This window comes from Toxoplasma gondii, chromosome IV, assembly GCF_000006565.2.
Source record: "Toxoplasma gondii ME49 chromosome IV, whole genome shotgun sequence".
Lineage (NCBI taxonomy): Eukaryota > Apicomplexa > Conoidasida > Eucoccidiorida > Sarcocystidae > Toxoplasma > Toxoplasma gondii.
Genome location: NC_031471.1, coordinates 884098 through 900198, shown reverse-complemented (window position 1 = coordinate 900198; position 16101 = coordinate 884098). Strand labels below are relative to the sequence as shown.

At 53.7% G+C, this 16101-nt stretch overlaps 1 protein-coding gene across 1 annotated transcript; it reads right to left on the bottom strand.

Annotated features, from left to right (window-relative positions):
• Positions 1-1337: 1337 nt before the first annotated feature.
• TGME49_319580 (hypothetical protein) lies at positions 1338-14667 on the bottom strand. The gene is made up of 14 exons (XM_018782957.1): positions 13150-14667; positions 11597-12707; positions 11122-11333; positions 10378-10709; positions 9814-9915; positions 8938-9273; positions 8453-8594; positions 7534-7706; positions 7086-7223; positions 6182-6456; positions 5518-5674; positions 4556-4762; positions 3427-3768; positions 1338-3127 (listed from the first exon to the last, which is right to left on the bottom strand). The coding sequence occupies exons 1-14, from the start codon at positions 14009-14011 to the stop codon at positions 1460-1462; spliced, it is 6057 nt and encodes a 2018-aa protein (XP_018638030.1). The 5' UTR covers positions 14012-14667; the 3' UTR covers positions 1338-1459.
• Positions 14668-16101: the final 1434 nt, after the last annotated feature.

Genomic DNA, 16101 nt, shown 5'->3' with positions numbered 1-16101 from the left:
CCATCCAAGCACGGGTGTTGGCAGTGGTTGAAGTCCACGCGGAACAACCATCAGCTCGGCTTGTGCGTTCTTCGCTGGAAAGTTAGAGCTGGATTCCTAGAATTTAGTCAGAGGGAAAAAACATGTAAAAGGGTGCAATCCCTTCCGAGAAGAGAGAGATAGTTCAGAGGAGATGAGATGTATTTTTAAGTGGAGAAGCCACTATTCGGAATGAAAAAGCTGGGACTCTTAGTGCAGTTGGGTTGCGGTGCTCGCGGTTGCAACTGGAGTCAAGGCCCACGATCCTACGAGAGCAGTCATTGAAATAGTTCTTGCAACTCTGCAGAAATAAGAACGCGTTTGTACTCGTGTTTTCCCTAAGGTGTTTGCGACCGATACCGCACGTACATCAAACTGAATGCGTATTCTGCAGGACCGCAGCCTTCCTTCTGGAACGCATTCTACACTCCCCGCAACAGAACTATGGAAGAAGGGTACGGATAACAAACGAAACAGGTCTATACTCTAAGTCATGCTTTTCATTTGTGTGACCTGAAGTCTGTCGCATAACGTCTGACAGCGAAGCGCGGGACGATGACGTGATCCTACAACCAGCTGAGCAGTGCTTTTTTTCCGCTGTTAGTGAGAATTTTTAAACAATATAGTCCTTCCACCCCAAGCCCTTCTGTGCCCTTTCCTATCTCTCTAGGTCGCCTCACCTAGTGAGTCCTTTACAGACTTTCTTCGTGTCAGCTGTCACCCTCCAGCGAGGGAGAGAATCAACGAAGCCTGAACCTACATAGCAGCACGACTAAGGGCGACTCCGCGGCTTCTCTCGACACTTTGAGGAGCTCCAAAACTCGCAGTCTGTTGATTTGCGCCAGACCCCCTCCACAGAGAAACGCAAGGAGCGATCCCAGACTCTCGTCTTCGCTCGCGTGGTTGACATTTTGCGCATGGAGCCAAAGTGACCCGAACTCTCCAGCTTGCCTGCTTTGGACTACTACGGTTTTTCTACGGTGCAGCGAGGATACCACGAAGTCCGGGATGGAAAAGAGAGAATCTGGTGTCTCGCTCTATTCTTGTGCTGCTTTCTGGGGATTTTCGACTCGAATCGACAAACGTCCAAGACATCCTTTTCTCGCGCAGCGTTGTCGACTGTTGTCCGCGGTGTCATTCTAATCCGTGTTCACAGACTTTCTTCGCCTTGTTGAGGTGTACGTTTCCTCCAGTCTTGGCTTGTGCTGGGTGATTTGCGTGAGACGAAATGGTCTCTGTACACTGATCTGTGCTTCAGAGGTGGAAGAACTCTCTGGACTTTTTAGAGGACAAGTGGTTGAAAACAAGAACTTCATTTCATCCGGGTCCATCTCGCACTTTCCGGAAGCAGAGTTATGACAAAACACTTTTTTGAGCAAAGCAGTTGTCTTTGACAAGGCCAGAAAGAAGTCGCTGCATTGGCCACCCTCTCCAGACGTGACTACACTGTGCCCTTTCGCCCCTTCTTTGTTTCGACTCCGGGTCTTGAGTCTTTGATTTCTTCTCGTCGCCCCCTTTTTTCTCGTCTTTGTGTGTTCTCCCCTTCGCCATTCTTCCCCCCTTGCCCTCCCTGCTTCGGACATTCAGAGCTCTCCATCTCTTCGCCTGCTCCCGACATGTCTTCAGCGTTTTCTTGCTTCGCACCAGTCCTCCCTTCTCTCCCCTCCTTGGCTCCGTCGCCATCTTCACCCTCCCCGCCCTGCCGCAGACGCGTTCCCTGCAACACCCTGCCGCTGGGCGCCTCTGCGTTGTCTTCAGAGTCTCGGGGAAGGCTCTCCGAGTCTCTCTGCGTCTCGGCGCTCTCTGCATGCAGCAGAAAGGATCCGAGAGCCTGGAAAGCTCGTCGTCGCAGCACCGCCTCCACCCACGCAAGGCGGACGACGGGGATGCCCGGGAATCCAGGAACTGTCACGAGCTTCTCTTTCACACAGAACGAAATGACGGAGGTGAGGCGACAGAAGCGAGCGCAGGAGGAGAGCGAGGTCGCGTCTTTCTTCTCTGCTTCTCGCCCTGAGGCGCGTCGTCGACTTTGTTTCGAGAGTGGAGACCCCGAGCAACTTCGCCCACTCTTCGCTGCGGGTCGAGGCAAACATGAAGAGCCGCCACACGCCTCTCGACAGCGACAGAGCGAGGAAGAAGCTCGCGGGCGGACTCCCGAGAGAGGCGAAGAACAGACAGGCGGAGAGCTCACCTCTGAAACGCCCCTTTTCTTTCTCGCACTCGGCATTCTTGAGATCTTCGATGGAGTTCGGCTGGACGAACGCCGAGCGCCCGGCACAGAGACAGGCGAATGCGCCGAAGGAGAGCAGGCGTCTTCCCAAGGGCCGCAGCGCGACACTGAGGCGACGCGCAGCGGCGTCGACGCAGACGCGCGAGCAGAGCAAGTCGAGACAGGCACGCGACTTTTCTCCTCCTCCTCGACAGAAGTTCTTTTCGCCTTCTTCGCCGGTGTCGAGACGCCAGACAGCAGAGCCTCCTCGTTGTTCTCCGCCTTCCCGCCTCGACCCCCGTTCCGACCCCGCGCGGCGTTGTCCTCGGCTGTACACACACCCGGGCGAGGCGTGCCTGCGAGAAGCGACGCCGCAGGAGAGAGTCTGTCTCGCGCTTTTGGCGCGATCGGCAGATCTTTCCAGAGACATTTCGACCTCTCCTTCTCGCCGACCTCTTCGCGCTCACCCTCTGTTGCATGTAGACGCAGAAGCGCGGCGTCGCTCGCCTCACCCGAGTCTGACGGGCGCTGGCAAGCAGAGCGTCGCGCTTGCCGAATCTTGGGAGGCGCGTCTTCTCTCTCTGCGGCTGTCGCGTCTTTTTTTCTCGCGTCTGGGTCGGCAACTGTGCTTGCATCGCGAGGAGCCACGATGACTGCGGCGAAGACGACGACGCGAGAGAGAAAGGAAGGAATTCGAGAGAGCGCGACCTGGTGTGTACGTTGGAGGAAGTCGAGGAGACTCTTTCGAACAACGCCGGGATTTTCCAGGGGATTCTCCGGCAGCGACACCAGACAAAGGCCTCGCGTCCGTCTCAGGAAATCTACATCTTTCTGGTCGAGAGGAATTGAAGGAGACACAAATAACAGCCAACCCCAAAGGGGCAGGTGCGCGAACGGGACCTGCAGAGGCAAAAGAAAACAAAAAAGCCGGCTCGGAGTTTCGTTCCTTTCTTTTTTTCTTGTGCTCCTCTCTGACGGAAGAAGAGGCTGCCTCTCTCGCTGTGCTCTTTTTACACAGAGGAAGCCAATTTTCAGATCCTTCTCGTCGCCAGACGTACTCAGAGTCTCTCTCTCTCCTTCCGGTTTCTAACAGGCTAGCACAGAAGCCGCAGACGGCATCCACTCGCGTCTGCCAAGGTCGACATACATTGTGTTGAAACGGAGAAACATTATCAAGGTTCGCGCTCGTTTCGGCTCACCTCGTCTTCCAGCTGAAGACTGGGAAACACTTTCACTGTTTCCTTGTGGGTTTCGTCAACGCTTCGTCTCTGTTTGTTTTTCATCGCGGCTACAAGCGCGTTCTCCTTGTCGCGGGATGTGCCTGTTTCGACTTCCTTCCTCACAGCTTCTCGGTCTTTCTCGCGCTGTTCAGCTTTGCCTCTGCTGCCGCTGCTTCTCCCTGGAAGAGTCCGCGTCTCTGGAGAGGCGCCTTCGTCGTCTTGAGAGTCGTCGTTTCCGAGACCGTCTTCTTCAGTTCTCTCGCTCTCTGCGGCAGGCCATGCGAGGTGAAAGGCCTCTCCGGACGGCGGGCGTAGCGATCCCTGGCGGAGAGACGACATGCAGCAGGAGAAGGAAAGGAAGTTGTCGAGCCGCGAAAGAAGAGAAAAGACGTCGGAAGCAAGGAAGGAGAGAAGAGAACGAGAGAGAAAGAGGCCAAAAAAAGAAAATGCTGGAAAGAGGTGCACAAGGCAACCCAAGGAGAGAAATGGACAACACGGCGAGGAAGAAATGGTCAGATGCAGGCGTTTGAAGGAAGTGAAAAGGAGAAGAAGAGGACAGAGAGGAACGCGAGGCAAACAGAGAGATGGAAACGAAAGACAGAAACGAACCGGCGGACAGGAGACGGAACCGAGACCCCGCCTGCATGCAGAGCAGAGTCCAAAATACTCTCTCCAGCGACAAGTCCCCTGTCTGTGTCTCGCTCGTCTCTCCATGCCCCTCAGACGCTACGAACCAAAAGCATCGCCAGCGTAGGAACTCCATTTTATAACGTGGAGCAGGAAAGGCGGGAGTCTGGCAGCAGACGTCACCTGACTGGACCTGCAAGAGCGAGTGACACCCCCTCGAAAGGAAAGCGAAGAAGAGCAGCAGACAAAGCGGCGAACGAGGCGGAAATCGCAGAGCGACCCGCAAACGAGACAAAAAAAGCCGCGCAGCATCTCGCCTTCCCGCTTCCCCTCGTGGAAGGCATGCAGACCTTCAAAGTGCTTAGAGGCAACGATGCAGCGGCGCCGCAGACCGAAGAAGGAGACGGCCTGCTAGAAGAAGAGGGAAGTCAAACAGGTGACCGTCGAGAAACAATAAACTTCGACTCTGCCTTCTTCTTACGGTGTGGTAGCATTCGAAAATCCATCCCGGGGAGACGAGGTGGACGTCGAGGCGGACTCCGCGACACCAGTCGAACTCCTTCTTGGCCGTGAACAGTTGCTGGCAGACAGCTGCGAGGAACTTCTCGCCAGCAGAAGAGCGCGCGAGGAGACTCGGAGAGGTGACAACCGCGAACACGGACAGGCGGGACTGGGGCCGCGCGCCAGTCTGGAGAAAAAGAAGACAGAGAAAACGAAGAAAGAACGTGGGGAGACAGGGAAGAAAAGGGAGACAGGGAAGAAAAGGGAGACAGGGAAGAAAAGGGAGACAGGGAAGAAAAGGGAGACAGGGAAGAAAAGGGAGACAGGGAAGAAAAGGGAGACAGGGAAGAAAGGGGAGACAGGGAAGAAAGGGGAGACAGGGAAGAAAAGGGAGACAGGGAAGAAAAGGGAGACAGGGAAGAAAAGGGAGACAGGGAAGAAAAGGGAGACAGGGAAGAAAAGGGAGACAGGGAAGAAAAGGGAGACAGGGAAGAAAAGGGAGACAGGGAAGAAAAGGGAGACAGGGAAGAAAAGGGAGACAGGGAAGAAAAGGGAGACAGGGAAGAAAAGGGAGACAGGGAAGAAAAGGGAGACAGGGAAGAAAAGGGAGACAGGGAAGAAAGGGGAGACAGGCCACCGTGCGTGCAACAGGGGGAAACCAGCGAAACGTAGAAAGGCGAGGACGCTGGAGACGCAGAGGAGAAGAGAAGGTGACACTTGAGAACGCATGCGAAAGAAAGGAAAGACTTGCTACTGTGCCACGAACTGTCGATATGCCGCTGCAACTGGCTCCGAGACGATCTTACAGAATACACCTTTGCAGGAGAAAAACCAACATTGTCCAGCAGAACAGTGAGGCTCCAGGGAAAACGCCCTTCGATTTTGGCACACAACTTTCCACGCGCTTTCTTCGACTCTCTTCTCCAGCTTCTGCAGGCGCACCTGTTTGATTCCTGGAGTGGACGGCGCTGGGTAAAGTCTGTTGAGAACCGAGAGAAACGTGCCGAGAGAAGAAAACAGATTCTCGCTGCAGATCAAAGAACCGCGCTCTCTGGAGGTCAGAGCGGACCGCAGTGCAAGCTGCAAGTCCTCTTCTTGCCTGCAGCAAAAGAGAAGAAGGACATCTGGGAGAGCCGTCGAAGAAGAGAGCTCGCGACGCGAGTCCGGAGACGAGGCAGTCTGAACGGCCGGAGGGGAAAAACGACGCAGGAAACCGACGAGGAGAAGGAAGAGAGAACAGATACGGAAAGGCGCGCGACACCAAAGCGAAAGCAACATACGCTGGATCGAAATTCGCGCAAGGTCATACTTTCCGAAAGGCATCGAAATGCCAATATAAAAATGCCTATATAAAAATGCCTATACATATAGATCCATATCTATGCACATATACACACGTCTGCATGCGAACGTCTCTGCAGTGAAAGAAAGAAGAGTTGCCACTCTCTGCGTGGTGGTTGTCTTGGTGTGTTGGAGTTCAGAGAAAGCAGAACAGGAAACAGAACTTTCTTTGGAAGAAAGGGAGAGTTTACAGTCCTGAGACGCTGAACACCCGAGACGGAGAAGACACTACCAACAGCTCGAAACGCGACCTGCGGCGGCGTACTTTGTGCGGTGAGAGTCACTGAGGAAGAGAATGAAATCCTGGAAATCGTGGATCTCCTTGAAACCCTTGCTGCGCCCGGAGCGCCCGTTGACCGCGCTTCGCGTCAGAATTCGCATTTCTTGAATCCACGAGGGCCGGAAGACGGGGAAGAGGTCCGTGTGTGCCGGCAGCGATCGCGAGGCCGCGGCGAAGTGGAGGAAATGCTGCGAAACGAAGTGTTGCGGCGGCAAGAAGTCGAGAAACGCAGAGAGAAGCGACGACGCAGACGCAGACGCCTGCAGAAGAGGACCGAAAACACAGTCCGAACCACGCTGCGTTGAAACGAAGACAGACGAAAAGAGAGAGGCAAAGAACAAAGAGAAGAAGAAAGAGGAGACACGGAGGATAGAAAGAGGAGCAAACAGGAGAACGAACAGGGACGCTCACATCAGCGTGAGAAGAAGGGGAAGAACACCAAGAGAGAAGAGAGAGAGAGAGAAAAGGAAGAGGTAACCGAGACAGACAGAGGTCCGACTCGAGCCAATCGAGCCAAGAAGAAAGGCAGTCGAATGTTTTTGCCAACCAGATCGAGAAGCGCTGAAAACGTTCATGTACAGATTTGTCTGGGAGAACGTCGACGCGCGCAGGCGGTCAAACTCTCAAGGAGTTCAGGGAAGCTCCGACACAAATGAAATGACGAGTCACGCTGCACTGCATTTCGCTTCGAGCTGAAGAAAATCGACAAAGACGTCCCGAATGAGGGGAAACAAGTACCGCACGCCTCGCCGCCACTCTCGAAACACCATGACGCGTCCTCACAGAAGCCTGCCCGCCATGCCCTTCTCCTGCCCCAGTCGCCTGTTTCGACAGAGAGCGAGATCTCTTTGCTTCCTTGTGGGTTCTCGTTCGAGAGAAAGAGACGCACCTGGTCATCTGCAGCGCTGTGAAATCTGTAAGGATAAAGGTGACTGAAGACGCGCAGACCTCTGCGGAACATTTGACTGGTCTGTGGGTCGCGTAACGCATGCGCTGCCTGGCGAGCCCCCACCAGGGGACAGAGTGTCTGTACAGAGAGAAGAAGAGACAGGGAAGAGAAGGTTTCGCGGCGATCTGCGAGCGTCGCCTCGAGGCTCTCCGTCGGAACTCCACTCGAAAGATAAGGAAACTCCTTGTTTCCTGTGTCTTGACTTTGAGAGGAGGCGAGAGCCACAGAGAGCCGCATTCTTTTTGCAGGACGCGACGAATAACACAGCGCAAATGGCGCTATTTCAACAAAGAAAAAAACACACCAGACGTCTGCATGCAATTACACATGAGCATGTTTCTGTAAAAATGCATTGTTTTTTTTCTTTGCATGCGTTGGTGTTCCTGACCGCTAGAGCTTCGCCTTCTGCGGGGGACATGGGGCGAGCGACGCAGCAAATGCCAGAGAGTTCTTCTCTGACGGAGTTCAAGAAGTCCTCGTCGAAAATCGTGGAGATGCGTTTGTCTGTCGCCTCGTCTGCAGAGACAGTCGAGGGCAGGGCGAGGAGCGTCGGCTGCGGCTCTGGAGAGGGAGAGCAAAGAGAGAGCAGAGAGACGAAGTGAGACAAAGCGGAGAGAAACCCAGAAAGAAGCGACACAGAGATGCGGTGAAGACGACGAGGATGGCTTTTCCGAAGACAGAGACGAGGGCGACAAAACCAAGCGGAACACGGGGAGAAGAAGTCGCAGGAACAGCAGAAAAATGGGGCGCAAAGAAAAACGATATCAAAAAGATGAACAAGGACAAGAAAGAAAACAGAGAAAGCAAGACAACACGGATAAGCCAGGTGGGGAGAAGATGGCGGCGAGAGACCCCCATCAGTGCCACAAGGTCTGTCTCTCTCTCAATCTCTTTCGGTCTCTCGGGAGTGATCTCCGTCCTTTGCCGCTTCGGTCTGGCCGGCCCTTGATCGACTCTCAACAGACGTCGGAGGAATTCTTCTGTTGTTGAATTTCTCGCCTCTCGTTTACAGATTCCTTCGCTCTCAGATGTCACTATCGTTTGCTATTGCTTTCTCTCCCCGACTGTATTTCTCCGTCAGATTCTGGTTCTCTCTCTCCTCGCTTCCTAGCGCTCGCGGCGCAGCGGCGTAGAGAGACACTCCACGCACCATGAATCCTGTGGCATTGCAACGAGCTACAGTAACAACGAAAACTCGAGCTCAGAAGTCGTCTCTTGATGGAAAGCCAGTATTTCTATACGAGGAAACAACACGGATTCTACTCCACGTTGAATGTTTTTGGAAAATATTGTTTTTTGACGTTTACCTTGCTTAACCACGCCCCGTTGGTCGACGCCTTCTGGAGAGAAACGCCATGACGCCGGAGGGAAAAGAGAACGCATGCGCTCGTAGACGAGAGGCAGCTTCTCTTTCAGAAGGCCTCCGAGAAGCCCGAATTGTCGCCAGGCCTGAAAACGGAGAACGCGAAGCAAAGAGAACTCAAAGAGAGAACAGAAAACCGGAGAGAATACGTGGAAACAGAGAACAAACATCTAGGGAATGAAAAAAGAGAACAACGTGTGAAAAGGAAGAAACGAACGAGGGAATTCAAAGCCAGTGACTCAACCTTTCTCTCAGGACCCCACGCATGCACGTGAGGAGACACACATTCGCGGCGACTAAAGGAGAAGCGAAAACGCGAAGACTGACAAACACGAAAAAGAGACACACCTAAGTATCGAAAGGTCACTACTCTGTAGATGGCATCTCTCTAGACGAACTTCCTTTTTTCCCGCTGTTTTGAGTTTTTACCATGCGATGAGGTGAGCAGAGCAGGAGCTCTTCATCTGCGAAGGGAGCCCCTGCATGCGGCTGCGGCTTATATACGAAAAAAAGGGACAAATCAGGGAGCACGAGACACTTGGAGACTTCGCTCGACCCCAGGCTTCTATCTCTGTTTTCCGGCCGCTGGACCTCTGGCCCGGCCTCGGCGCCCTCCTCAGGGCGTTTGGAGCCCAACGCGCCCGTGCGCCAGGGGCACTCGGGCGCCGGAGACAGAGACACTCCGCCGAGGAGGGAGAAGGCCCGAAGGAGGCGGGAGAGACCGAGGGGAAGCAACGAGCCTCGAATCTTCACGCGTTTAGTCGCCTGAAAAAAACGGTCAGAAGAAACTATATTTCGTCTGCAAATGCCGCGTCGTTGCACGCATTCCACGCGCGGCAGGAGGAGACAAACGGAGAGAGCTGTCTCATCATAGAGCAACTTGTCAACGTTGAACGTCGATTCACACACACACACACCCATACACATGTACATATACATATATATATCTACATTTTTATGTGGAATTGATTTACAGGTGGATATGTATTGGAGACCAGACACTAGAGGGATGCTTGTGTCTCCGAGGCGACAAGAGCAAGCATGCATGGTTTTCTCTATGTCACATGATGGATTTCACGAGAACGTATATTTGGATGCACACTAGACTCTCTGCGCATTCTGTTAGAGAGACAAACTCTGAACTGTGAAGAGTTACTCTAGGTTGACGTCCACAGGAGGCATGCACTTTCGTCTGTTGAGGCGCATGGCTCTCCCTGTAGAACATAGGTCGAGAAAACGAGAACGCCGAGGTGATTTCGAGACAAGTTATTGCATCCGTTCCAGCCAAGCAGAAAAAACGCTTACGCGTCTCGTGGTCACATCCTCAACAGCGCGGTCGTCGATTTCTGCACGCGCGACTCTCACGCGGCTGTTTCTCACTGGGAAAGACGCGACCAACAACAGGACCTGGAAACCAGGAAGCAGATGCCGCGACAGAGAGAGAGTGAGCGGCAGGCAAAGACCAAGGGCACAGACACATTACACACACAGTCATGTTTCGAAAGCTTCGCTCCCTCTCTCCGTGCTGTCTGTACACCCCGCGGACCGGCCGGTGCTCTCTGAACTTGACACGAAGCTGTGTATGTACACCCGGGAACGCACGCAATCAGGGACAACCCACAGGCGCCGCCCACACTGTCGCGTAAGCCGAAAACATGCTCTGACAAGAAGCATCTCATGAAAACAAGTCCTCAAAGCACACAGGCCGTACAGACACCGTTTCCAGAGGGTGTTACCACACACACACCCATGTAGGCTTGAAAAGTACAGCATTGACGTATTTTCGAGGAATCTTGTTCCGCGGTGCACTTGCGTAAATGTCAAGATGTATCGCGTGGTGTCGCGAGATGCTCTTGTTCTACCTCGTACCTTTAAAGGTCTTGTCAGAACCGGTCGATCCTGCCCCGTCGACGCAGAGGCGTCGGAGTGGCTCTCTTTCTTCTCTTCTCTCGTCTGTTCAGTCTCCGTCTCTGTTTCCTCCTCGCTCTTCCCCTTTTCGCTCGGCCTCCGCCGACCGTCGCGGCTCCTGTCCTGTTTCTCTCTCTCTCGCTTCTTCAACGAAGGCAAAGACGTCTTGGCAGCCTCTCTGAAGGAGGCGAAAGAAGAGAATGAATTCACACCTAAGGACGCACTCGCGGAAAGAGACGACGACGCCAGACGACGAAGAAGCCGAAGAAGCGGCCTCACTTCGGCATAAGCCCCTAAGAAAACAGAAATAAAACACAGAGCGACGAGTCCACACACATATATATATATATATTATATGGCTTGCTTATCGCTTGCTACCTTGGGCTCCTTCACTCTCAGTCTCTCGGTCTGCATACCTACATCCCTACATATACAGATACATATATGCACAAGTGCATATATGATGTATATGTATATATACGTACAATTATAGATCTATATCTCTCTCTATATATACATGGAGACATGGATGCATGTGTGAAGGTGGATATGCTGCATGCGTCAAAGACTTAATGTCCCTGGGCTTGCGACAGAGGCGGAACTTGAGAGAGAGAAGCAGAAGCAAGAGAAAGATGCTGCATAGACAGAGCAAACAGTTCGAGAAGGTCGAGCACGCATGCGTTCTGGAATCCGTCCGTAGTTTACCGTCAAAGAAAAGCGTTTTGAGAGCAAAGCCCGGCACCAGCTGAAGTATCTCGTTCACGACGCCTCTCGTCTTTTTCTGTGTAGCCATCCAAGCAGCTGAAGACAGAGAAGGTGAGGTGACAGCTGCACTTGAAAGCGGCGAGACGTCGGGCGCGAGCCTCGGACCGTACAGGGAAGAAAAGCTCAAACTCGGATCTTTCAACAGAAGATTCCTGCAGGCGACACCCCACACAAAAGAATACGTTTCGTCTGCATGCGATTCGGCAGCTACTGCAGACAGAGCATCTGATTCCCATGCTTTCTGTAGGCGAGGACAGAATCTTCCTACGTTCCGTCCTTGATTTCTTCTCTTCGCTCTCCTCCGTCTTCCTCTTCCTCCTTCTGCTCCCTTCCTTCGCTTGTTCTTCTGTCGTTTTCTTCTCTCGTCCGCCCGGCTGTTTCCCCCCGCCTGAGCTCCTCTCTGTGTTGGTCTCACCTGAATTCGTGGCTTGTGTAGGTTAGAACGACGCGCTTGCTGGAGAAGATCCCCGCGTAGTGATTCGTGACGACAAGCGCCTGTCGTTCTTCGTTTTGGATGTCGTGAAGCTGAATGATTGCGTCGATCCATCCCTCCATGGTGTCTGCGTCCGTGTCGAACATGCTGCTGTCTTCCTCCTTCCGCGTCTTCTGTCCAGGTTTCCTCTCGCCCGCTGAGTAAAAGCCTCTCTTCTCTTCCTCGACGTCGCTGCGTCCCCCCCCCTGCCTTTCTGGCACCTTTTCGCTGCAGGCGGGAGAGGCTGAGTGTGAGGAAGAAGAGTGAAAAGCAGGACGAGATGATGCGGCGAGTCTGACGCGAATCTGGGAGGCGTCTGACAGCCGCGAGCCGGGAGCATGCGGACCGAACGCGAAGGAAGAGACACAGCCAACGGCAGACTTCGACCTGAGAGAGAGCGAGGTACGAGCAGACCCAACAGGAGCTGCGGGTGGTTTCCCCCGCAAAACGTACGAAGTCAAAGCCTTCTTTACTTCTGTCACTACCTCTTGCAGAAGATCGAGAGGAAGCGACGGCGAGGAAGAGGCAGGAGAGGCGAAAGCAGAGACTCGGGACACCCGCGAACCTGCCGGGTGTACAGACGCCGCAAAGAACTTTTCGGGGTCTGTACACACGACGGTCGCAGCGTCCGTACACCGCAAAGACGAGTGCGGAGACGAGAACGGAGGGGAAGGAAGAGACGGGCAAGACGCCTGGGGAAAAGGCGAACAGACAGAGAGAGAAGAAGGCGAGTAAGGAACGATCGCGAGTCCGGTTTCATGATTGTGCGTTGACGAGAGGCCAGGAACTTGAGGAAGAGAGAACGCTGACGCGGGAGGAGGCAGAGCCGCGGGAGGACGCGGTGGACACAGCTGCGAGGTCGAGGAAGAAGGTTGTTGAAAGAACTTTGCATTTTTCACAATTGACAGGCCAAAGGGTCTCAACAGACTTGACGCCTCTTCGAGTGCTCGTGCGAGGCGGCATCCGTCGCACAAGCATGCGTTTCTTCCCCTTTTGTCGCGCGTCGGACAAGCAGAAGAAACTGGCGGGTCTCCGTGCTTTTGCAGGACCAATGCTGCAGAAAAGAGAGAGAAGGGGACAGCGGAACAGATCTCGAAGCAAAGTCGAGACACCCCAGAGACAGCGAGAAAGTGATTCGCCTTCGCTTCTCTCTACCGCTTCATGTCTCGCCTCACTCACCGGTAGCTTCTTCTCGCTATCCTCAACTTGTTCCTCTCTGTCTGGCTTCCCATTATCCCTTCCTGTTTCTGCCCTTCTTTTCCTTCTCCACGACTTCTCCTCTTGAGTGTCTCTCAGCTGGACTCATCCCTTTGTTCGCCTTCGCTCTCTCACACTCCTTTGTCTTTCTCGTGGTTTCAGATCTTTGCCTCTGCCTCTCGTCCTCTCCACAGGTTGGCCGCCGACTCAGGTCTGGAGGGTCTTTGCTCACCAGATCCAAGATTCCCTCTGTGTGAAAAACATTCGCCTTTTGGCTCTCGACATCTTTTGGTTCTCACCTTGTGTGTGCTTGTCTGCATCTGGGCCTCCGCTCTCTTTTCGATGTTTCGCTGCATTGGCGCCTGCGTTTTCCTTCACATCTTCTGCCTTGTATCTGCGTGGACGCGCCTCGCGGCCTTTCTCAGGCTTCGCGACTTGTTCGAGTTTTCCGACCTTTGGTTTCTTCCCTGAAACGCCGAGTTCGTAGCCGTGAGGGTACCGCAGCGCGAGGCGAACCTCCGGAGGCAGAGCAGCGTCTGCGCTGAACTCGACGTACACCCGACTGCAGAGAAAGGGAAGAGCGCGGATCTCCTCAGCCGTCAGGGGCGCCGGCTGCGAAGAAGAGCCGAGAGGAGGGAGCGAAGAAAGCGAAGAAGCGGCGGACGCAAGAGCAGCAAAGGCGTAAGAAGGCGTAGCGCCTGAAGGCGAGAAGGCCGCCGGCGGGAGAGAAGAGGAGAGGAGAGAAGAAGCGCCCGGCGAGGGGGAAGAGGAAGAGAGGGGAGAAGAAGAGAAGGGAGGCGAACACGGCGGAGGCGAGTCGTTCGCACACGGAGTGAGTGGCAGCGGAGGCGAGGCGACGCCGAGAGGAAGGGAAGAGAAAGAAGAAGGGGAAGACGCTTGCGAGATGTGCGAAGAGAGAGAAGAGGACCCCGGCGAGAAGCCGACGCAGAGGGGTGGGGGGAGAAGAGAAGAAGAAGAAAGTGAGGGAGAGTCGAGGAGAGAAGAAGGCAGCAGAGGCGGCACAGGCGAAGAACAGCCGCCGGGACTGAGAGAGGAAGAGAGATCATAGGCGAGAGAAGAGTGGAAAGACGGCGAATACCCAGAATAGGAGTGAGAGGAGCAAGAGAACTCCTCGCGATGGTTCGCAGATGTGAAAGCCATGGTCGCTCTCTCGAAAAAAGGTACGTTTTTTCAGTTCGGCGTCCTCTCCTCCATGGAAACCGACCTTCTTGGGATGCTCGCCTCTACTCGGAGCCTCTGGGTTGCCCTTTGTGCTTGTCGTTCGCCTCTGCTTCCTTGCCATCCTCTTCCTCTCATCCAGCTCGCCTCAGAGGAGGGCGGCAGTGACAAAGGAGACTTAGAACGAAACGAGAGAATAGACAAACGTCGAGAAACCGAAACGGCGTTTCCTCGTCGCCGAGTGAAAACGCAGTTTTGCGGTGTACATACAGCGCTACATGCGCTCCGGGGGCTGGGCGGGCGCGGCGGATCGTTGAAGACAGGCGACTTTTCAGGGTGGCAAGAAGAAACGCCAAAACTGTTTCGGCGGAGAGAAACTGGCAAGGACAGAGAATCTGGGCGGCTAAAAAAGAATTCCTCTCGCACAAGAGTTGAGGAAACCGACGACCAGGTCCGCAACCTCGCATGAGGGGGGGGGGGGCAAAAGCTGCGAGAGTGGCCTGCACGCGCGATGTCGCCGAGGAAAAAAAGGACGAAAACGAAAAGCGAGAGGAAAAAAGAACGGCGAAAGGAAAGGAGACAAGGCCGGAAGAGCAGGGAACTCGAGTTTAAAGAAAAAGCCGAAAACCGAAGACGCAAACGAACTTGAAAGGCGGTGTGCGTCGAGGCACTGAGGCGGGCGGTTTGTTGGCTTAGAGAGAGGAGACACGCGGGAGGGAACTTGTATGGCCGCGCCAAAAAGAACCGGAAAATGTGGAGGAAGGAGACGCTTCTCTCTTCCAGTGTTTTCCAGAATGAAGAAGCGCGTATCTTTGTGCCTTTTCGTGAGCTCCAGGAGGGGAAAAGGAGGCGAAGAGGCCGGAAAGAAGACAAACGACACAGCGAGCGCTGTTGTCTTCAACCCCCTCCCTCCTTCTCTCTGCCAAGTTGCATCGCTCTTTTTTCTTGGGGAACACCGCGCCGGTCTCGGCTGCGAAAAATGCAGGGAGCAGAGGCTCTTCGGCGCGTTTCCCCAGAGGTTTCGCCGAAGACTGGACGCTGTGCCCGAAGGACCTGAGCCACTATAGAAGAAAGCGAGCAAAATGGCTCTTCCTCGCATTTGCCGAGGCGCAGTGACACCCGAAGCGCCTCCTGGCTCCCGATCTCGAGACGTCGAGACGTCTGCCTGCGAGGCCGCCGCGGTTCTTTCTTTCTCCGCCGCACTCGCTTCTTTCCGCAAACGCGTTCTCTGCCCCAAATAAAGTAGAGTGAAAGCGTAGGTTGTTCACACGCCCTACTGACGAGACGGGGAAGTCCGAAGCGCCAGAGAGGAGGAGAGCCTCTGTCGAAGCGTGGAGCATTTTCAGCGCTCTCCAGACCCCATTCGCTTCGATGATGTTGTACGTTGCTTCTCGAAAGGATAGAAAATAAAACACACATACGCACTGGAAGCGCTGGATACCTGAACTGGTGGAAAATACTTAAGAATCTGTTTCCTTCTTACCGCTATGACTCGAGCTTCAGGCGCCACTCGGTTTACCTGGCGTCGAGTTTCAACAGACTCTCGCTGTCCTCAGTCTGCGTCTTGTCTCTACCGTAGGCGGCAGTCTTTTATTTAAACTTTCTCTGACTAAGCGGCGCATTCTGCGTTTTCCTGTTCGAATCTGCCTTGTCTGAGCCCTGCAACTCGGCCAATCAAGAGTCGGTCGACCCCCCAGCGTGCGAGCAGAAAAACAGAAAAGAGTTTCAGTCTCAAGTGTTGAGGCATTCTGATCCTTTCCCAGGAAATCCAGCTTTTCTAATATTCTCCTTTTGTACGGAATCGTTTCCACTTCTACAGACACACAAACATGCGTAGACACTGTCACCTAGAACAGGCACATGCGCTTCCTCAGCAGAAGCCGCACACACAGATCGACATCTATGAATGCCACCCTACGTACATATATTTACATATATTTTTATATATATTTTTATGCATATTTTAAAAGCATTTATATACATTTTTATACATATTTACATATATTTTTATACATATTTATATGCATTTTTATACACATTTATACATATATATATACTTATTTATATATATG

What these genes read in the sequence shown, in the direction of transcription:
- TGME49_319580 (XM_018782957.1), bottom strand. Translation starts at nt 14,011, where the DNA reads ATGGCTTTCACATCTGCGAACCATCGCGAGGAGTTCTCTTGCTCCTCT. An exon ending in ACAGCGCTGCAGATGACCAG is followed by an intron (nt 6,457 to 7,085) that starts GTGCGTCTCTTT and finishes CCTCTTCTGCAG; the next exon opens with GCGTCTGCGTCTGCGTCGTC. An exon ending in TTTTCGAATGCTACCACACC is followed by an intron (nt 3,769 to 4,555) that starts GTAAGAAGAAGG and finishes TCTCTCCGCCAG; the next exon opens with GGATCGCTACGCCCGCCGTC.